Source organism: Cheilinus undulatus, linkage group 16, assembly GCF_018320785.1.
Source record: "Cheilinus undulatus linkage group 16, ASM1832078v1, whole genome shotgun sequence".
NCBI lineage: Eukaryota > Metazoa > Chordata > Actinopteri > Labriformes > Labridae > Cheilinus > Cheilinus undulatus.
The window spans coordinates 46,764,326-46,787,006 of record NC_054880.1 but is presented as its reverse complement, the minus strand read 5'-3'; the positions used below and the strand labels follow the sequence as shown (position 1 = coordinate 46,787,006).

The window sequence follows — 22,681 nt, the reverse complement described above, 5'->3', positions numbered from 1 at the left end:
GGTTTCACATTTTTCACTTTTTTTCATATAAATCAACATTGACTTTAAGTAATCAAGCTGGGATTTAAAGGGTTAAAATCCTCAAAATAACTGAATGTTTGGTAGTTTTGAGCACAGCTGAAGTTGTTTAAGAGATTTATGCAAAAAAGAGCAGAAAATAATGAATCTGTTCAGTTTTTATAGCAGTTTTTTTGGAAGTGGACATTTTTGTCCTTAATGGCTTTAAAGGGTAGTACATTAGTGATGCCTGAGGGTTAAGAAAATCTGTCTGTACTCTAAACTACATTCAGTTTGTGTCAGCTCTGTCTAATAGTGTGTAAAATGTTATAACCAATCATACAAAACTATGGACAACATGACATTTTGCACTTCCCCTTCTGACTGAGGGCTGTGTAGAGTATAAGTCTGCTTCCTCCATGACAGAAGATAGGATAAAAGTGAAATTACATCATTAAAATACATGCCAGATATTTTTAGGTCAACATAATGCCTGCAATAGTTCTGATGATGTTTGTGTAAGCAGGTCGACTCTGAGCAGTCTTTCTATAAAGTCATTAAGTGTGAGACCTTCTTTACAGACGATTAGAAGCATAACCTGCAGCCTCTGTATCCGTTTAGCGTCGCTGGGAATATTTGGCAGTTCTTTATACTGGACAGACTTTAGCTAGCCATCCGTTTGTATGCATAGTGATATATACATAGTGAGGGAGTGGTGAGAAACTGCTCAAATACAGTATAGGGCATAGCCCAGGTATAACTGGTGTACCTGAATTTAAATGTACTGAAGCCACAGGAGAGATCAGCTGACTGAGCTGCCATGCTTCGTTCCTTATGATGTAATCGAGGCACTGTGTGCATATGTGTGCTAACAGGGTCAAAGCCGTCGGTGTAAACTCTGACGGTGACATTTCTGGCCCTTTCCTCCCCCTCTTTAGAGCTCTGCTCCATCTCTTCATCCTGATGTTACTCTCTCATCAACCTACAGACCTGTCCTATGGTAACATCCTGTCCCTGAGGAATTCCTCCCCCCACCATCCATCCACCCTGTCCTCCAGCTATCAATCTCCCTCCCTGTGTGCGATGTATTTCCTTGGCCATCTTTCCTGTGTGTCTCCCTCTCCAGGAAAGAGCAGGTGCACATAGCCAGGCTGTATTAATAAATAAAAAGGCATGGGGGTTATTTATGATGCTATAACACTCCTCCCTGCCTCCTCACCCCCATCCCTGATGCCCACTCACTCATCATCATAGCTTTAAGAATCCATCAGGGAGGATCTGCTGACATTTTCTCAGTAGGAGGTATGAAAACGAGGAAAGCAATCCCTGCTGCTTTATGAGAGTCCTACTCCATCCACTGAGAAAGTGCTGTAAATATGCTTCTGCAATAAATCTTTGCAGCACATCCTCCCTCTAATACTGTAGGGTAAAAGTCTGTTTCTCAGATTGCAGTAATTCTACTCCTTATTCATCTGTGACATGTCAGATTCTCTGATAGCAAACAGTCTCTTTTGTGCAGGAATGGCAAAGCAAAGTTCTGAATAGGCTGCTGTAGTGATCATCAAATAAATATCAGATTAAATGCATGCACCTATCCATGTAGGAGAGGGACGAGCCGAAAAAAAGCTGCTGCTGAGTTACAGAATGGGAATGACAGTCTATCAGGAAAATAAGGAATACAAACACAAATCAGTGATTTCTGAAATACTGACCGGACAGGTACAGTTCCTATTTAGGGTTAAATGTTTGTCTTCACATTCATATTTAATATTGAAAGAATGTGTGTTGGCCAGAGGGTTAAGTTCACCAATATGCTAAAACATCTGTGGCACATTAAATATTCAGGAGACTCACAGAAGACGCAACGGTCCCAACGCTTCTGACACAAACAAAGGCAGCATAAAATCAGACACAGACTATTTAGATAAGGATATCCACGCCACAGCCTTCATCTCTGTCCTCTCTACCTGCTAGATATGCAGTTTAATCAGGTTGATATTAGTATGACAGATATCAGATAAAACCTATATAACATATAAACCAGCTGTAAATATCCACTGTCTGTCTGAGCACATTTAAGCGGGACCAACGTCAGCTAAGTCTTTCTTTGTTCATCCTAATTCACTTACAGCATGGGTGTCAAACTCGAGGCCCGGGGACCAAATCTGGCCGGTGGTACAGTTATACCGGCCCACAACATAATCTCATATTCTTTAACTGGCCCTAAAATATGAGGTCAGATTTCCTTCAGTATGACAATGTCAACTTAACCTTGATTATATCAAATATCCTTAAGTCATAAAAATAAGATAAATATAAAGAGTAAAAATAAAAAGATTTTAAAAATGTGGGAAATTAATTTGTCATTTCATTTCATGTTTTCAATTTTGTATAGCACAATTATGGATTCTATCTATTATTTGGACTTTTGTCTTATTTTTTGAACTTTTAATATTAATTTTGTTATTTATCCCATATTTTGACCTTTTACTAATGATGCACGCTAAGTATTTTTTCGAACTGATACCGATAACTTCCTATGATAACCGATGGGCGATAACCGATAATAACCGATACATTTTTTCAATTGTCGATTTAACAAAAGAAGTTTTTTGATGTTTTTTTGCACATCTGTGGGTAAGAAGGGGTTAATATGTAGTAGGCAAAGATATTTACAACTAATTTTAACTAATATCACTCCTGTTTTTCAAAGCAAAGAACTATTCTGATTTATACCTGTTTTTATAGTTCACTTTTTTTAGTTAAACATTTGCGTACCAAGTACAACAGACACAAACAACTGACATAAAACCAAATGATAACAGACTGTTATGTTTAACAAATGGAGATATTTGGGGGTCTGTTTTTTTGTTTGTTTGTTTGTTTTTTTTTTGGCTGCTTAAGCCAGAATTAAAGCGAGCTGATGTTTTATATAAAGATTAAAAATATGCACTGACATAAGTCACATCAGAGATAGGTTAAGAATGTAAAGTGGTCTGTGGCTAAACTTCTGTTCCTAACGTGGTCTAACTGAATGAAACCACGTCAAACAGAGCAGGCAGGTACACGTCTATGAAAGCAGCAATGGATAAGGGGACTGTCAGACTGATTTTGTTATTATAACATTGCGCCTTTTGGCTCTGGCAAACTTTCTGCAGTTTTCAGTGCTGCTTACGATCAGCGCTCTGCCTGGTATTAACCGTTGACTCGGTCCTAATGCCCGCGGCTGAGGTTAGTGGCTGCTGCCGTTTCGTTTAAACGTCGCTAGGATGATTCTTAAATGACTTATAAGATCCACTGAGGACTTCTTTCTACTCTTTGCAACCTTTGCAGGGCAAATTCTACACACACAGTCGTGTTATCCCCCCTGTAAATACGCCACTATGTTGTTAACATTTTAGCACAGGGGCTGCTTCCTCTTCTTCTCTGGTGCTTCACAGCGGGTCGTGTGCTGCGGCGCCACCTGCTGTTTTGGAATGTGTAGTCTCGTGAGAAAGAAAACAAACGCCAGCACTGCCAACAAAAACATATATGTTATCGGGGCTAGTCGTCATGATATCAGACTTATTGGACTGACGTAATAATTTCCTGTTATTGGCCTGATCATTATCATGCACCCCTACCTTTTATAGTTATTATTTGGTATTTTAGCTAATATTAAGGCTTTTTCAATGTATAATCTTGACTTTTTATCTCAGATTTTGAGCCTTTAACTGATCATTTGGACTTCTTAAATCTCAGAATCATTTATCATCAGTGCTTATTTTTCCCTATAATATATCACAGGTGAAAATGAGGTTGACAGTTTGGTTTAATGTGGACCCTATTAGGCCCTCAGGTTAGACATTAATCCAGAATCTGGCCCCTTCTGTGACTGAGTTTGACACCACTGCCTTAGTTGGTGTGTAAAGCTGAGGACATGTTTGCTTTTATTCATAAATTCTTCCATTTTCTTGTTTGGCTTCGTGCTGTGTTGATAGCTGGAGTCTATTATTGTTGAGTCTGTTCAATTAGAAAAACACATGTAGTTGATTTATTTAGTATACATCAGTTCAACATCAGCATCGGCTGATACTGGCCCTTTGGACTAACACTGGTAGTTGGCAGATTTTGTGGACAAGACAGATATCATTTAAAGCCGTTTATCTGTTGTGTCCTAATAATTTAAAGCTGGCCTTTAGCACATCTAACTGCTGATTTCAGGAAGAGATTTACCATTAATAATAACACTTATAAAACAGATCATGCATCAGACAATGGGGGGACTGTGGCTCTGCAGGCAGTTGGTCATCTTGCAACCTGAAGGTTGTGAGTTCCAGCTCATGTCGTGGGTAAACACATTGCTGCGTGTGCTGCACTTGTGAATGTGAGTGTGTTTGAAAAGGATTAGCTAGTGGTCCCTCTACATGGCAGCTTTTGCCATCAGTGTGTGAATGAGTGAGTGTGGTCTGCACTGTACAAGCACTGTGAGTAGTAAGCAAGTAGTCCAAGTTCAAATCAAGCAACTATTTAGCTAGCATTCACAGTACAGCTGCTGTCCTTTAGCAGAGATACTGCAGTCTACAAGGCAGTGGGGAGGGGGACTGACAAAGCCAAGCTGTAAAGCACTCTTCACAGAAGAGAAACAATACCAAACCAAAAGGAAATACAGAAGACCTGGGTCACTTCATTTACATGCTGCATTTGTTGGGAACTGATACAGGAAAGGCTTGAACCTTTCAGAGCCTTGGGCTTTGTGTGATCTGCTATGAAAGACTGCTTGGTCTTCAAGGCTCCTGAGCTCACAGATAAGTGATGGGGTAGGGTAGAGGAAGTGTACTTCCTCCTCTTTTTTGACTGTGGGACTGTGGGATTTCTAACCAGTGTAAACTCTTTCAGGGCGCTGCTTTGGGGAAAACTGCAAGGGCTGTTCATGCCTTCTAAACAACTTTACATTAAAAAAAGAAAAAGGATGGTTAAATACTTCATGAAATTAAGAAGAGAGGGACATCATAACAAGCCTGAATACAAAATATCAATTTCATAGTTAGAAAAGATCAATCTACAACAGCCCATTGATCCACTGGCTGATTGATGACAAAGTATTTCAGCTACACACAAACCATCGATTTAGTCTGATTTAGTATCTGCCTACAGTTGTCTTCCTGCAGCAAAACCACTAGGGTATATATCCCACCACTTCTCTAATATTCGCCCAACTTGCACACATAATTTGGTGCTACGATCTGAGGATCAGCTGTTTCATATGATAGCTCACCAATGCTGAAGAGCCTTTATCTAAGTAGTCATAATCTTGACTTTAACCTAAGCCAAATCATTCCTCACTCCTACTACGCTGGGAACTGACCTGTTCTAACCAGACTGACTGCGTGTACATGAAACTTGGCTGGCTTGTTTACCGCTGTGCTCACACCTGAGGGTAAACATGCTGTGCCTGTATGCCTACTAGACTGTACTCAGGGAAAAGAAAAGGCAAAACAGCAGAGAAGGGAAGAGCAGACAGAGTTTATAGGAGAAAGTCTGTCCTTTCTAATCCCAATGGTAAAATAGCCCTAACCCTGGTTCTCAGTCTAAGCATGGGTGTCAAACCCAAGGCCCGGGGGCCAAATCCGGCCCGTGGTACAGTTATAGCCGGCCTGGGAGATAATCTCATATTCTTTAACTGGCCCTAAAATATGAGGTCAGATTTCCTTCAGTATTAAAATGTCAACTTAACCTTGATTATATCAAATATCCTTAAGTCATAAAAATGTGACAAATATAAAGAGTAAAATAAAAACATTTTAAAAATGTGTGAGATTCATTTGTGTTATTATTTCATATTTTCAATTTTCCACAGCACAGTTATGACTTCTATCTATTATTTGGACTTTTATCTTCTGTTTTGAGCTTTTAATATTTATTGTTATCATTTTAACTCATATTTTGACCTTTTAGGTTCACAGTTTTAAATTTCAAGTTATATTTTGGCCTTAAAAACATGATTGTGACTTTATTTTTATATATTTGCCTTTTAAAAGTATGATATTAACATCTAATTTTGTGTTCTGACCTTTTGCACTAATAATTTTGACTTTTATCTCAGATTTTGAGCCTTTTACCTGATCATTTTGACTTTTTAAATCTCATAATCATTTGTCATCAGTGCTTATTTTTTCCCTATAATGTATTACTGGTGAAAATGAGGTTGGCAGTTTGGTTTAATGTAGACCCTGTTAGGCCCTCAGGCTAGACCTTAATCCAGAATCCGGCCCCTTCTGTGATTGAGTTTGACACTGCTGGTCTAATGCACAAGTGACACATGGTGAATCCAATGACAGGACCCTTCATGGAGACACTGAGTAGTGTGACCCTGTAATGACTCCAGAGCTCTTTAAAAGGAAGTAGATTCATTTCTGTATATCAACAAGGAAAATAAAAACACTGAAGTTAAATAAGGCCCACCTAAAGCTAACTCAAAATATGTTCCTCTCATCTAGGACAGAGAATATTTTTGTTCATAACTTCCACTTAACAGTAGAAATGCCTCAATATTAACCCTTAATATGCCGGGTTGTTCAGTAAACTCAGGATGCATGATACTGAGGGCTTCATAAATGTGTCGTCATCATTTAGGGCCAATTAGAAGTTCAGCATCCTTGACGTTTCACTACAACAATAAAATAAAATACTTTAAAAACACATTTAGATAACACACGGACACAGCCACCTCTTTCTGAGCAGGAGTTTCCAACAATCTACTACACAACCCTGGCTAACAGAACAGTAATGGTTTAGATGTCAGTCAGCAGACCAGGTGAGTCTGGTTTAGTTAACCCTGGCTAACAGAACAGGACATGGTTTAGATGTCAGTCAGCAGACCAGGTGAGTCTGGTTTAGTTAACCCTGGCTAACAGAACAGGACATGGTTTAGATGTCAGTCAGCAGACCAGGTGAGTCTGGTTTAGTTAACCCTGGCTAACAGAACAGGACATGGTTTAGATGTCAGTCTGCAGACCAGGTGAGTCTGGTTTAGTTAACCCTGGCTAACAGAACAGGACATGGTTTAGATGTCAGTCAGCAGACCAGGTGAGTCTGGTTTAGTTAACCCTGGCTAACAGAACAGGACATGGTTTAGATGTCAGTCAGCAGACCAGGTGAGTCTGGTTTAGTTAACCCTGGCTAACAGAACAGGACATGGTTTAGATGTCAGTCTGCAGACCAGGTGAGTCTGGTTTAGTTAACCCTGGCTAACAGAACAGGACATGGTTTAGATGTCAGTCAGCAGAGTCTGGTTTAGTTAACCCTGGCTAACAGAACAGGACATGGTTTAGATGTCAGTCAGCAGACCAGGTGAGTCTGGTTTAGTTAACCCTGGCTAACAGAACAGGACATGGTTTAGATGTCAGTCTGCAGACCAGGTGAGTCTGGTTTAGTTAACCCTGGCTAACAGAACAGGACATGGTTTAGATGTCAGTCAGCAGACCAGGTGAGTCTGGTTTAGTTAACCCTGGCTAACAGAACAGGACATGGTTTAGATGTCAGTCTGCAGACCAGGTGAGTCTGGTTTAGTTAACCCTGGCTAACAGAACAGGACATGGTTTAGATGTCAGTCTGCAGAGTCTGGTCTAGTTAACCCTGGCTAACAGAACAGGACATGGTTTAGATGTCAGTCAGCAGAGTCTGGTTTAGTTAACCCTGGCTAACAGAACAGGACATGGTTTAGATGTCAGTCAGCAGAGTCTGGTTTAGTTAACCCTGGCTAAAAGAACAGGACATGGTTTAGATGTCAGTCAGCAGACAAGGTGAGTCTGGTTTAGTTAACCCTGGCTAACAGAACAGGACATGGTTTAGATGTCAGTCAGCAGAGTCTGGTTTAGTTAACCCTTGCTATCAGAACAGGACATGGTTTAGATGTCAGTCAGCAGACCAGGTGAGTCTGGTTTAGTTAACCCTGGCTAACAGAACAGGACATGGGTTAGATATCAGTCAGCAGAGTCTGGTTTAGTTAACCCTGGCTAACAGAACAGGACATGGTTTAGATGTCAGTCAGCAGACCAGGTGAGTCTGGTTTAGTTAACCCTGGCTAACAGAACAGGACATGGTTTAGATGTCAGTCAGCAGACCAGGTGAGTCTGGTTTAGTTAACCCTGGCTAACAGAACAGGACATGGGTTAGATATCAGTCAGCAGAGTCTGGTTTAGTTAACCCTGGCTAACAGAACAGGACATGGTTTAGATGTCAGTCAGCAGACCAGGTGAGTCTGGTTTAGTTAACCCTGGCTAACAGAACAGGACATGGTTTAGATGTCAGTCTGCAGACAAGGTGAGTCTGGTTTAGTTAACCCTGGCTAACAGAACAGGACATGGTTTAGATGTCAGTCAGCAGAGTCTGGTTTAGTTAACCCTGGCTAACAGAACAGGACATGGTTTAGATGTCAGTCAGCAGACCAGGTGAGTCTGGTTTAGTTAACCCTGGCTAACAGAACAGGACATGGTTTAGATGTCAGTCAGCAGAGTCTGGTTTAGTTAACCCTGGCTAACAGAACAGGACATGGTTTAGATGTCAGTCAGCAGACAAGGTGAGTCTGGTTTAGTTAACCCTGGCTAACAGAACAGGACATGGTTTAGATGTCAGTCAGCAGACCAGGTGAGTCTGGTTTAGTTAACCCTGGCTAACAGAACAGGACATGGTTTAGATGTCAGTCAGCAGACCAGGTGAGTCTGGTTTAGTTAACCCTGGCTAACAGAACAGGACATGGTTTAGATGTCAGTCTGCAGACCAGGTGAGTCTGGTTTAGTTAACCCTGGCTAACAGAACAGGACATGGTTTAGATGTCAGTCAGCAGAGTCTGGTTTAGTTAACCCTGGCTAACAGAACAGGACATGGTTTAGATGTCAGTCAGCAGACCAGGTGAGTCTGGTTTAGTTAACCCTGGCTAACAGAACAGGACATGGTTTAGATGTCAGTCAGCAGACCAGGTGAGTCTGGTTTAGTTAACCCTGGCTAACAGAACAGGACATGGTTTAGATGTCAGTCAGCAGACCAGGTGAGTCTGGTTTAGTTAACCCTGGCTAACAGAACAGGACATGGTTTAGATGTCAGTCTGCAGAGTCTGGTTTAGTTAACCCTGGCTAACAGAACAGGACATGGTTTAGATGTCAGTCAGCAGACCAGGTGAGTCTGGTTTAGTTAACCCTGGCTAACAGAACAGGACATGGTTTAGATGTCAGTCAGCAGAGTCTGGTTTAGTTAACCCTGGCTAACAGAACAGGACATGGTTTAGATGTCAGTCAGCAGACCAGGTGAGTCTGGTTTAGTTAACCCTGGCTAACAGAACAGGACATGGTTTAGATGTCAGTCAGCAGACCAGGTGAGTCTGGTTTAGTTAACCCTGGCTAACAGAACAGGACATGGTTTAGATGTCAGTCAGCAGACCAGGTGAGTCTGGTTTAGTTAACCCTGGCTAACAGAACAGGACATGGTTTAGATGTCAGTCAGCAGACCAGGTGAGTCTGGTTTAGTTAACCCTGGCTAACAGAACAGGACATGGTTTAGATGTCAGTCTGCAGGTGAGTCTGGTTTAGTTAACCCTGGCTAACAGAACAGGACATGGTTTAGATGTCAGTCTGCAGACCAGGTGAGTCTGGTTTAGTTAACCCTGGCTAACAGAACAGGACATGGTTTAGATGTCAGTCAGCAGAGTCTGGTTTAGTTAACCCTGGCTAACAGAACAGGACATGGTTTAGATGTCAGTCAGCAGACCAGGTGAGTCTGGTTTAGTTAACCCTGGCTAACAGAACAGGACATGGTTTAGATGTCAGTCAGCAGACCAGGTGAGTCTGGTTTAGTTAACCCTGGCTAACAGAACAGGACATGGTTTAGATGTCAGTCAGCAGAGTCTGGTTTAGTTAACCCTGGCTAACAGAACAGGACATGGTTTAGATGTCAGTCAGCAGACCAGGTGAGTCTGGTTTAGTTAACCCTGGCTAACAGAACAGGACATGGTTTAGATGTCAGTCTGCAGAGTCTGGTTTAGTTAACCCTGGCTAACAGAACAGGACATGGTTTAGATGTCAGTCTGCAGAGTCTGGTTTAGTTAACCCTGGCTAACAGAACAGGACATGGTTTAGATGTCAGTCAGCAGACCAGGTGAGTCTGGTTTAGTTAACCCTGGCTAACAGAACAGGACATGGTTTAGATGTCAGTCAGCAGAGTCTGGTTTAGTTAACCCTGGCTAACAGAACAGGACATGGTTTAGATGTCAGTCAGCAGACCAGGTGAGTCTGGTTTAGTTAACCCTGGCTAACAGAACAGGACATGGTTTAGATGTCAGTCAGCAGACAAGGTGAGTCTGGTTTAGTTAACCCTGGCTAACAGAACAGGACATGGTTTAGATGTCAGTCAGCAGACCAGGTGAGTCTGGTTTAGTTAACCCTGGCTAACAGAACAGGACATGGTTTAGATGTCAGTCAGCAGAGTCTGGTTTAGTTAACCCTGGCTAACAGAACAGGACATGGTTTAGATGTCAGTCAGCAGACAAGGTGAGTCTGGTTTAGTTAACCCTGGCTAACAGAACAGGACATGGTTTAGGAGTCAGTCAGCAGAGTCTGGTTTAGTTAACTCTGGCTAACAGAACAGGACATGGTTTAGATGTCAGTCAGCAGACAAGGTGAGTCTGGTTTAGTTAACCCTGGCTAACAGAACAGGACATGGTTTAGATGTCAGTCAGCAGAGTCTGGTTTAGTTAACCCTGGCTAACAGAACAGGACATGGTTTAGATGTCAGTCAGCAGACCAGGTGAGTCTGGTTTAGTTAACCCTGGCTAACAGAACAGGACATGGTTTAGATGTCAGTCTGCAGACCAGGTGAGTCTGGTTTAGTTAACCCTGGCTAACAGAACAGGACATGGTTTAGATGTCAGTCAGCAGACCAGGTCTGAGTCTGGTTTAGTTAACCCTGGCTAACAGAACAGGACATGGTTTAGATGTCAGTCAGCAGACCAGGTGAGTCTGGTTTAGTTAACCCTGGCTAACAGAACAGGACATGGTTTAGATGTCAGTCAGCAGACCAGGTGAGTCTGGTTTAGTTAACCCTGGCTAACAGAACAGGACATGGTTTAGATGTCAGTCAGCAGACCAGGTGAGTCTGGTTTAGTTAACCCTGGCTAACAGAACAGGACATGGTTTAGATGTCAGTCTGCAGACCAGGTGAGTCTGGTTTAGTTAACCCTGGCTAACAGAACAGGACATGGTTTAGATGTCAGTCTGCAGAGTCTGGTTTAGTTAACCCTGGCTAACAGAACAGGACATGGTTTAGATGTCAGTCTGCAGACCAGGTGAGTCTGGTTTAGTTAACCCTGGCTAACAGAACAGGACATGGTTTAGATGTCAGTCAGCAGAGTCTGGTTTAGTTAACCCTGGCTAACAGAACAGGACATGGTTTAGATGTCAGTCAGCAGAGTCTGGTTTAGTTAACCCTGGCTAACAGAACAGGACATGGTTTATATGTCATTATTCAGACAAGGTGAGTCTGGTTTAGTTAACCCTGGCTAACAGAACAGGACATGGTTTAGATGTCAGTCAGCAGACAAGGTGAGTCTGGTTTAGTTAACCCTGGCTAACAGAACAGGACATGGTTTAGATGTCAGTCAGCAGACCAGGTGAGTCTGGTTTAGTTAACCCTGGCTAACAGAACAGGACATGGTTTAGATGTCAGTCAGCAGACCAGGTGAGTCTGGTTTAGTTAACCCTGGCTAACAGAACAGGACATGGTTTAGATGTCAGTCAGCAGAGTCTGGTTTAGTTAACCCTGGCTAACAGAACAGGACATGGTTTAGATGTCAGTCAGCAGACCAGGTGAGTCTGGTTTAGTTAACCCTGGCTAACAGAACAGGACATGGTTTAGATGTCAGTCAGCAGAGTCTGGTTTAGTTAACCCTGGCTAACAGAACAGGACATGGTTTAGATGTCAGTCAGCAGACCAGGTGAGTCTGGTTTAGTTAACCCTGGCTAACAGAACAGGACATGGTTTAGATGTCAGTCTGCAGACCAGGTGAGTCTGGTTTAGTTAACCCTGGCTAACAGAACAGGACATGGTTTAGATGTCAGTCAGCAGAGTCTGGTTTAGTTAACCCTGGCTAACAGAACAGGACATGGTTTAGATGTCAGTCAGCAGACAGGTGAGTCTGGTTTAGTTAACCCTGGCTAACAGAACAGGACATGGTTTAGATGTCAGTCAGCAGAGACTGGTTTAGTTAACCCTGGCTAACAGAACAGGACATGGTTTAGATGTCAGTCAGCAGACCAGGTGAGTCTGGTTTAGTTAACCCTGGCTAACAGAACAGGACATGGTTTAGATGTCAGTCAGCAGACCAGGTGAGTCTGGTTTAGTTAACCCTGGCTAACAGAACAGGACATGGTTTAGATGTCAGTCTGCAGAGTCTGGTTTAGTTAACCCTGGCTAACAGAACAGGACATGGTTTAGATGTCAGTCTGCAGACCAGGTGAATCTGGTTTAGTTAACCCTGGCTAACAGAACAGGACATGGTTTAGATGTCAGTCAGCAGACAAGGTGAGTCTGGTTTAGTTAACCCTGGCTAACAGAACAGGACATGGTTTAGATGTCAGTCAGCAGACAAGGTGAGTCTGGTTTAGTTAACCCTGGCTAACAGAACAGGACATGGTTTAGATGTCAGTCTGCAGACCAGGTGAGTCTGGTTTAGTTAACCCTGGCTAACAGAACAGGACATGGTTTAGATGTCAGTCTGCAGAGTCTGGTTTAGTTAACCCTGGCTAACAGAACAGGACATGGTTTAGATGTCAGTCTGCAGACCAGGTGAATCTGGTTTAGTTAACCCTGGCTAACAGAACAGGACATGGTTTAGATGTCAGTCAGCAGACCAGGTGAGTCTGGTTTAGTTAACCCTGGCTAACAGAACAGGACATGGTTTAGATGTCAGTCAGCAGACCAGGTGAGTCTGGTTTAGTTAACCCTGGCTAACAGAACAGGACATGGTTTAGATGTCAGTCTGCAGACCAGGTGAGTCTGGTTTAGTTAACCCTGGCTAACAGAACAGGACATGGTTTAGATGTCAGTCTGCAGACCAGGTGAGTCTGGTTTAGTTAACCCTGGCTAACAGAACAGGACATGGTTTAGATGTCAGTCAGCAGACCAGGTGAGTCTGGTTTAGTTAACCCTGGCTAACAGAACAGGACATGGTTTAGATGTCAGTCAGACCAGGTGAGTCTGGTTTAGTTAACCCTGGCTAACAGAACAGGACATGGTTTAGATGTCAGTCAGCAGACCAGGTGAGTCTGGTTTAGTTAACCCTGGCTAACAGAACAGGACATGGTTTAGATGTCAGTCTGCAGAGTCTGGTTTAGTTAACCCTGGCTAACAGAACAGGACATGGTTTAGATGTCAGTCTGCAGACCAGGTGAGTCTGGTTTAGTTAACCCTGGCTAACAGAACAGGACATGGTTTAGATGTCAGTCTGCAGAGTCTGGTTTAGTTAACCCTGGCTAACAGAACAGGACATGGTTTAGATGTCAGTCAGCAGAGTCTGGTTTAGTTAACCCTGGCTAACAGAACAGGACATGGTTTAGATGTCAGTCAGCAGACCAGGTGAGTCTGGTTTAGTTAACCCTGGCTAACAGAACAGGACATGGTTTAGATGTCAGTCAGCAGACCAGGTGAGTCTGGTTTAGTTAACCCTGGCTAACAGAACAGGACATGGTTTAGATGTCAGTCAGCAGAGTCTGGTTTAGTTAACCCTGGCTAACAGAACAGGACATGGTTTAGATGTCAGTCAGCAGACCAGGTGAGTCTGGTTTAGTTAACCCTGGCTAACAGAACAGGAGATGGTGTAGATGTCAGTCAGCAGACCTGGGTGAGTCTGGTTTAGTTAACCCTGGCTAACAGAACAGGACATGGTTTAGATGTCAGTCAGCAGACCAGGTGAGTCTGGTTTAGTTAACCCTGGCTAACAGAACAGGACATGGTTTAGATGTCAGTCAGCAGACCAGGTGAGTCTGGTTTAGTTAACCCTGGCTAACAGAACAGGACATGGTTTAGATGTCAGTCTGCAGACCAGGTGAGTCTGGTTTAGTTAACCCTGGCTAACAGAACAGGACATGGTTTAGATGTCAGTCAGCAGAGTCTGGTTTAGTTAACCCTGGCTAACAGAACAGGACATGGTTTAGATGTCAGTCAGCAGAGTCTGGTTTAGTTAACCCTGGCTAACAGACCAGGACATGGTTTAGGAGTCAGTCAGCAGAGTCTGGTTTAGTTAACTCTGGCTAACAGAACAGGACATGGTTTAGATGTCAGTCAGCAGACAAGGTGAGTCTGGTTTAGTTAACCCTGGCTAACAGAACAGGACATGGTTTAGATGTCAGTCAGCAGACCAGGTGAGTCTGGTTTAGTTAACCCTGGCTAACAGAACAGGACATGGTTTAGATGTCAGTCAGCAGAGTCTGGTTTAGTTAACCCTGGCTAACAGAACAGGACATGGTTTAGATGTCAGTCAGCAGACCAGGTGAGTCTGGTTTAGTTAACCCTGGCTAACAGAACAGGACATGGTTTAGATGTCAGTCAGCAGAGTCTGGTTTAGTTAACCCTGGCTAACAGAACAGGACATGGTTTAGATGTCAGTCAGCAGACCAGGTGAGTCTGGTTTAGTTAACCCTGGCTAACAGAACAGGACATGGTTTAGATGTCAGTCAGCAGACCAGGTGAGTCTGGTTTAGTTAACCCTGGCTAACAGAACAGGACATGTGTTAGATGTCTGTCTGCAGGTGAGTCTGGTTTAGTTAACCCTGGCTAACAGAACAGGACATGGTTTAGATGTCAGTCTGCAGACCAGGTGAATCTGGTTTAGTTAACCCTGGCTAACAGAACAGGACATGGTTTAGATGTCAGTCAGCAGACCAGGTGAGTCTGGTTTAGTTAACCCTGGCTAACAGAACAGGACATGGTTTAGATGTCAGTCAGCAGACAAGGTGAGTCTGGTTTAGTTAACCCTGGCTAACAGAACAGGACATGGTTTAGATGTCAGTCTGCAGACCAGGTGAGTCTGGTTTAGTTAACCCTGGCTAACAGAACAGGACATGGTTTAGATGTCAGTCAGCAGACAAGGTGAGTCTGGTTTAGTTAACCCTGGCTAACAGAACAGGACATGGTTTAGATGTCAGTCTGCAGACCAGGTGAGTCTGGTTTAGTTAACCCTGGCTAACAGAACAGGACATGGTTTAGATGTCAGTCAGCAGACCAGGTGAGTCTGGTTTAGTTAACCCTGGCTAACAGAACAGGACATGGTTTAGATGTCAGTCAGCAGACCAGGTGAGTCTGGTTTAGTTAACCCTGGCTAACAGAACAGGACATGGTTTAGATGTCAGTCAGCAGACCAGGTGAGTCTGGTTTAGTTAACCCTGGCTAACAGAACAGGACATGGTTTAGATGTCAGTCAGCAGACCAGGTGAGTCTGGTTTAGTTAACCCTGGCTAACAGAACAGGACATGGTTTAGATGTCAGTCAGCAGAGTCTGGTTTAGTTAACCCTGGCTAACAGAACAGGACATGGTTTAGATGTCAGTCAGCAGACCAGGTGAGTCTGGTTTAGTTAACCCTGGCTAACAGAACAGGACATGGTTTAGATGTCAGTCAGCAGACCAGGTGAGTCTGGTTTAGTTAACCCTTGCTAACAGAACAGGACATGGTTTAGATATCAGTCAGCAGAGTCTGGTTTAGTTAACCCTGGCTTACAGAACAGGACATGGTTTAGATGTCAGTCAGCAGACAAGGTGAGTCTGGTTTAGTTAACCCTGGCTAACAGAACAGGACATGGTTTAGATGTCAGTCAGCAGAGTCTGGTTTAGTTAACCCTGGCTAACAGAACAGGACATGGTTTAGATGTCAGTCAGCAGACCAGGTGAGTCTGGTTTAGTTAACCCTGGCTAACAGAACAGGACATGGGTTAGATGTCAGTCAGCAGACCAGGTGAGTCTGGTTTAGTTAACCCTGGCTAACAGAACAGGACATGGTTTAGATGTCAGTCTGCAGACCAGGTGAGTCTGGTTTAGTTAACCCTGGCTAACAGAACAGGACATGGTTTAGATGTCAGTCAGCAGACCAGGAGAGTCTGGTTTAGTTAACCCTGGCTAACAGAACAGGACATGGTTTAGATGTCAGTCAGCAGACCAGGTGAGTCTGGTTTAGTTAACCCTGGCTAACAGAACAGGACATGGTTTAGATGTCAGTCAGCAGAGTCTGGTTTAGTTAACCCTGGCTAACAGAACAGGACATGGTTTAGATGTCAGTCAGCAGACCAGGTGAGTCTGGTTTAGTTAACCCTGGCTAACAGAACAGGACATGGTTTAGATGTCAGTCAGCAGACCAGGTGAGTCTGGTTTAGTTAACCCTGGCTAACAGAACAGGACATGGTTTAGATGTCAGTCTGCAGACCAGGTGAGTCTGGTTTAGTTAACCCTGGCTAACAGAACAGGACATGGTTTAGATGTCAGTCTGCAGACCAGGTGAGTCTGGTTTAGTTAACCCTGGCTAACAGAACAGGACATGGTTTAGATGTCAGTCAGCAGAGTCTGGTTTAGTTAACCCTGGCTAACAGAACAGGACATGGTTTAGATGTCAGTCAGACCAGGTGAGTCTGGTTTAGTTAACCCTGGCTAACAGAACAGGACATGGTTTAGATGTCAGTCAGCAGACCAGGTGAGTCTGGTTTAGTTAACCCTGGCTAACAGAACAGGACATGGTTTAGATGTCAGTCTGCAGACCAGGTGAGTCTGGTTTAGTTAACCCTGGCTAACAGAACAGGACATGGTTTAGATGTCAGTCAGCAGACCAGGTGAGTTTGGTTTAGTTAACCCTGGCTAACAGAACAGGACATGGTTTAGATGTCAGTCAGCAGACCAGGTGAGTTTGGTTTAGTTAACCCTGGCTAACAGAACAGGACATGGTTTAGATGTCAGTCAGCAGACCAGGTGAGTCTGGTTTAGTTAACCCTGGCTAACAGAACAGGACATGGTTTAGATGTCAGTCAGCAGACCAGGTGAGTCTGGTTTAGTTAACCCTGGCTAACAGAACAGGACATGGTTTAGATGTCAGTCTCAGACCAGGTGAGTCTGGTTTAGTTAACCCTGGCTAACAGAACAGGACATGGTTTAGATGTCAGTCTGCAGACCAGGTGAGTCTGGTTTAGTTAACCCTGGCTAACAGAACAGGACATGGTTTAGATGTCAGTCAGCAGACCAGGTGAGTCTGGTTTAGTTAACCCTGGCTAACAGAACAGGACATGGTTTAGATGTCAGTCAGCAGACCAGGTGAGTCTGGTTTAGTTAACCCTGGCTAACAGAACAGGACATGGTTTAGATGTCAGTCAGCAGACCAGGTGAGTCTGGTTTAGTTAACCCTGGCTAACAGAACAGGACATGGTTTAGATGTCAGTCAGCAGACCAGGTGAGTCTGGTTTAGTTAACCCTGGCTAACAGAACAGGACATGGTTTAGATGTCAGTCAGCAGACACGGTGAGTCTGGTTTAGTTAACCCTGGCTAACAGAACAGGACATGGTTTAGATGTCAGTCAGCAGACCAGGTGAGTCTGGTTTAGTTAACCCTGGCTAACAGAACAGGACATGGTTTAGATGTCAGTCAGCAGACCAGGTGAGTCTGGTTTAGTTAACCCTGGCTAACAGAACAGGACATGGTTTAGATGTCAGTCTGCAGAGTCTGGTTTAGTTAACCCTGGCTAACAGAACAGGACATGGTTTAGATGTCAGTCAGCAGACCAGGTGAGTCTGGTTTAGTTAACCCTGGCTAACAGAACAGGACATGGTTTAGATGTCAGTCTGCAGACCAGGTGAGTCTGGTTTAGTTAACCCTGGCTAACAGAACAGGACATGGTTTAGATGTCAGTCAGCAGACCAGGTGAGTCTGGTTTAGTTAACCCTGGCTAACAGAACAGGACATGGTTTAGGAGTCAGTCAGCAGACACTGGTATAGTTAAATCTGGCTAACAGAAGAGGACAAGGTTTAGATGTCAGTCAGCAGACCAGGTGAGTCTGGTTTAGTTAACCCTGGCTAACAGAACAGGACATGGTTTAGATGTCAGTCAGCAGACCAGGTGAGTCTGGTTTAGTTAACCCTGGCTAACAGAACAGGACATGGTTTAGATGTCAGTCAGCAGACCAGGTGAGTCTGGTTTAGTTAACCCTGGCTAACAGAACAGGACATGGTTTAGATGTCAGTCAGCAGACCAGGTGAGTCTGGTTTAGTTAACCCTGGCTAACAGAACAGGACATGGTTTAGATGTCAGTCAGCAGACCAGGTGAGTCTGGTTTAGTTAACCCTGGCTAACAGAACAGGACATGGTTTAGATGTCAGTCAGCAGACCAGGTGAGTCTGGTTTAGTTAACCCTGGCTAACAGAACAGGACATGGTTTAGATGTCAGTCTGCAGAGTCTGGTTTAGTTAACCCTGGCTAACAGAACAGGACATGGTTTAGATGTCAGTCTGCAGAGTCTGGTTTAGTTAACCCTGGCTAACAGAACAGGACATGGTTTAGATGTCAGTCAGCAGACCAGGTGAGTCTGGTTTAGTTAACCCTGGCTAACAGAACAGGACATGGTTTAGATGTCAGTCAGCAGACCAGGTGAGTCTGGTTTAGTTAACCCTGGCTAACAGAACAGGACATGGTTTAGATGTCAGTCTGCAGACCAGGTGAGTCTGGTTTAGTTAACCCTGGCTAACAGAACAGGACATGGTTTAGATGTCAGTCAGCAGACCAGGTGAGTCTGGTTTAGTTAACCCTGGCTAACAGAACAGGACATGGTTTAGATGTCAGTCAGCAGACCAGGTGAGTCTGGTTTAGTTAACCCTGGCTAACAGAACAGGACATGGTTTAGATGTCAGTCAGCAGACCAGGTGAGTCTGGTTTAGTTAACCCTGGCTAACAGAACAGGACATGGTTTAGATGTCAGTCAGCAGACCAGGTGAGTCTGGTTTAGTTAACCCTGGCTAACAGAACAGGACATGGTTTAGATGTCAGTCAGCAGACCAGGTGAGTCTGGTTTAGTTAACCCTGGCTAACAGAACAGGACATGGTTTAGATGTCAGTCTGCAGAGTCTGGTTTAGTTAACCCTGGCTAACAGAACAGGACATGGTTTAGATGTCAGTCTGCAGACCAGGTGAGTCTGGTTTAGTTAACCCTGGCTAACAGAACAGGACATGGTTTAGATGTCAGTCTGCAGAGTCTGGTTTAGTTAACCCTGGCTAACAGAACAGGACATGGTTTAGATGTCAGTCAGCAGACCAGGTGAGTCTGGTTTAGTTAACCCTGGCTAACAGAACAGGACATGGTTTAGATGTCAGTCAGCAGAGTCTGGTTTAGTTAACCCTGGCTAACAGACCAGGACATGGTTTAGATGTCAGTCAGCAGACCAGGTGAGTCTGGTTTAGTTAACCCTGGCTAACAGAACAGGACATGGGTTAGATGTCAGTCAGCAGACCAGGTGAGTCTGGTTTAGTTAACCCTGGCTAACAGAACAGGACATGGTTTAGATGTCAGTCTGCAGACCAGGTGAGTCTGGTTTAGTTAACCCTGGCTAACAGAACAGGACATGGTTTAGATGTCAGTCAGCAGAGTCTGGTTTAGTTAACCCTGGCTAACAGAACAGGACATGGTTTAGATGTCAGTCAGCAGACCAGGTGAGTCTGGTTTAGTTAACCCTGGCTAACAGAACAGGACATGGTTTAGGAGTCAGTCAGCAGAGTCTGGTTTAGTTAACTCTGGCTAACAGAACAGGACATGGTTTAGATGTCAGTCAGCAGACAAGGTGAGTCTGGTTTAGTTAACCCTGGCTAACAGAACAGGACATGGTTTAGATGTCAGTCAGCAGACAAGGTGAGTCTGGTTTAGTTAACCCTGGCTAACAGAACAGGACATGGTTTAGATGTCAGTCAGCAGACCAGGTGAGTCTGGTTTAGTTAACCCTGGCTAACAGAACAGGACATGGTTTAGATGTCAGTCAGCAGAGTCTGGTTTAGTTAACCCTGGCTAACAGAACAGGACATGGTTTAGATGTCAGTCAGCAGAGTCTGGTTTAGTTAACCCTGGCTAACAGAACAGGACATGGTTTAGATGTCAGTCTGCAGACCAGGTGAGTCTGGTTTAGTTAACCCTGGCTAACAGAACAGGACATGGTTTAGATGTCAGTCAGCAGAGTCTGGTTTAGTTAACCCTGGCTAACAGAACAGGACATGGTTTAGATGTCAGTCAGAAGACCAGGTGAGTCTGGTTTAGTTAACCCTGGCTAACAGAACAGGACATGGTTTAGGAGTCAGTCAGCAGAGTCTGGTTTAGTTAACTCTGGCTAACAGAACAGGACATGGTTTAGATGTCAGTCAGCAGAGTGAGTCTGGTTTAACTAGAAACTAACATAACGTGAAGAACAGGACATGGTTTAGATGTCAGTCAGCAGACCAGGTGAGTCTGGTTTAGTTAACCCTGGCTAACAGAACAGGACATGGTTTAGATGTCAGTCAGCAGAGTCATAGTCTGGTTTAGTTAACCCTGGCTAACAGAACAGGACATGGTTTAGATGTCAGTCAGAAGACCAGGTGAGTCTGGTTTAGTTAACCCTGGCTAACAGAACAGGACATGGTTTAGATGTCAGTCAGCAGACCAGGTGAGTCTGGTTTAGTTAACCCTGGCTAACAGAACAGGACATGGTTTAGATGTCAGTCTGCAGACCAGGTGAGTCTGGTTTAGTTAACCCTGGCTAACAGAACAGGACATGGTTTAGATGTCAGTCAGCAGACCAGGTGAGTTTGGTTTAGTTAACCCTGGCTAACAGAACAGGACATGGTTTAGATGTCAGTCAGCAGACCAGGTGAGTCTGGTTTAGTTAACCCTGGCTAACAGAACAGGACATGGTTTAGATGTCAGTCAGCAGACCAGGTGAGTCTGGTTTAGTTAACCCTGGCTAACAGAACAGGACATGGTTTAGATGTCAGTCTGCAGAGTCTGGTTTAGTTAACCCTGGCTAACAGAACAGGACATGGTTTAGATGTCAGTCAGCAGACCAGGTGAGTCTGGTTTAGTTAACCCTGGCTAACAGAACAGGACATGGTTTAGATGTCAGTCTGCAGAGTCTGGTTTAGTTAACCCTGGCTAACAGAACAGGACATGGTTTAGATGTCAGTCTGCAGACCAGGTGAATCTGGTTTAGTTAACCCTGGCTAACAGAACAGGACATGGTTTAGATGTCAGTCAGCAGACCAGGTGAGTCTGGTTTAGTTAACCCTGGCTAACAGAACAGGACATGGTTTAGATGTCAGTCTGCAGAGTCTGGTCTAGTTAACCCTGGCTAACAGAACAGGACATGGTTTAGATGTCAGTCAGCAGAGTCTGGTTTAGTTAACCCTGGCTAACAGAACAGGACATGGTTTAGATGTCAGTCAGCAGACCAGGTGAGTCTGGTTTAGTTAACCCTGGCTAACAGAACAGGACATGGTTTAGATGTCAGTCAGCAGACCAGGTGAGTCTGGTTTAGTTCAGTAAAATCACTTTATAAACATGTAAGGTGTTATGGAGAGGTTTCAGCTGAAGGTCGTGTGTGTAACTGTAGATATGTGCATTGTTCTCCTCTTTGTAATTGCCTTACCTGTATTTTCTCTCTCATGGTGAATTTCAGCTCGTGGACGAAAGGGTTTTTAGCCACTCTGGAGGAGCGGCTGTTGGATGACTTCATCTCTCCGGTGTTAGCCCACACTCTAGGACAGAGGAAAGTGGTGGATGAAGGCAGTTAGGACAGTCTGCTTCATAAATGATTATGAGATTTAAGAAGTCAAAATGATCAGTTAAAAGGCTCAAAATCTGAGATAAAAAGTCAAAATTATTAGTGCAAAAGGTCAAAACACAAAATTAGAAGTTATTATCATACTTTTAAAAGTCAAATATATATAAAAAATAATAAAGTCACAATCATGTTTTCAAGGCCAAAATATAACTTGAAATTTAAAACTGTGAACCTAAAAGGTCAAAATATGAGAAAAGATCAATTATGAATAGAAAATGCCAACATATTAGACAAAAATAAAAATGATAAATTGACAATGTCAACATATGAGTTAATAGAAATCTAAATAATGAATTGAAAAAGCTTAAATATTAGTTAAAAGTCAAAATAATAGATGTAAAAGGTCAAAGTATGGGATAAAGGGTCAAAATAATAAATATCAAAAGCTCAAAACATAAAACAAAAGTCCAAATAATAGACAGAAGTCATAATTGTGCTATGCAAAAATGAAAATATGAAATGAAAACACAAATGAATTTCCCATATTTTTTAAACTTATTTTCACTTTTTATATTTGTCACATTTTTATGACTTAAGGATATTTGATATAATCAAGGTTAAGTTTACATTTTTATCATTTTTTTTATAGGAAATTTGACCTCATATTTTAGGGCCAGTTAAAGAATATGAGATTATCTCGCGGGCCAGTATAACTGTACCACGGCCGGATTTGGCCCCCAGGCTTTGAGTTTGACACCCAAGAGCTAGATTTTTTTAAAACGTCTAACTATTCAGTCCACAATTTGGAAGTACCATGACCTGTCCACCTGTTATTTCATTAAAACTAAAAGTAAAAAAGGCATTCCTCTGGAATAACCAGCAGTCTGTTT

The 22,681-nt window shown here is 43.4% G+C and overlaps 1 protein-coding gene across 3 annotated transcripts in view; it reads right to left on the bottom strand.

Annotated features, from left to right (window-relative positions):
- The window catches only part of lpcat1 (lysophosphatidylcholine acyltransferase 1), a 53,237-nt gene extending 31,429 nt beyond the window's left edge, over nt 1-21,808 (bottom strand). For all 3 annotated transcript variants that reach the window (XR_005993041.1, XM_041808035.1, XM_041808036.1), the window contains exon 1: nt 21,657-21,808. Coding sequence is in view for 2 of the 3 variants with exons in the window: in XM_041808035.1 (XP_041663969.1) it covers nt 21,657-21,743 (87 nt within the window). In the remaining variant the exon portion in view is untranslated. The remainder of the gene's footprint in view (nt 1-21,656) is intronic.
- Between the last annotated feature and the right edge of the window lie 873 nt (nt 21,809-22,681).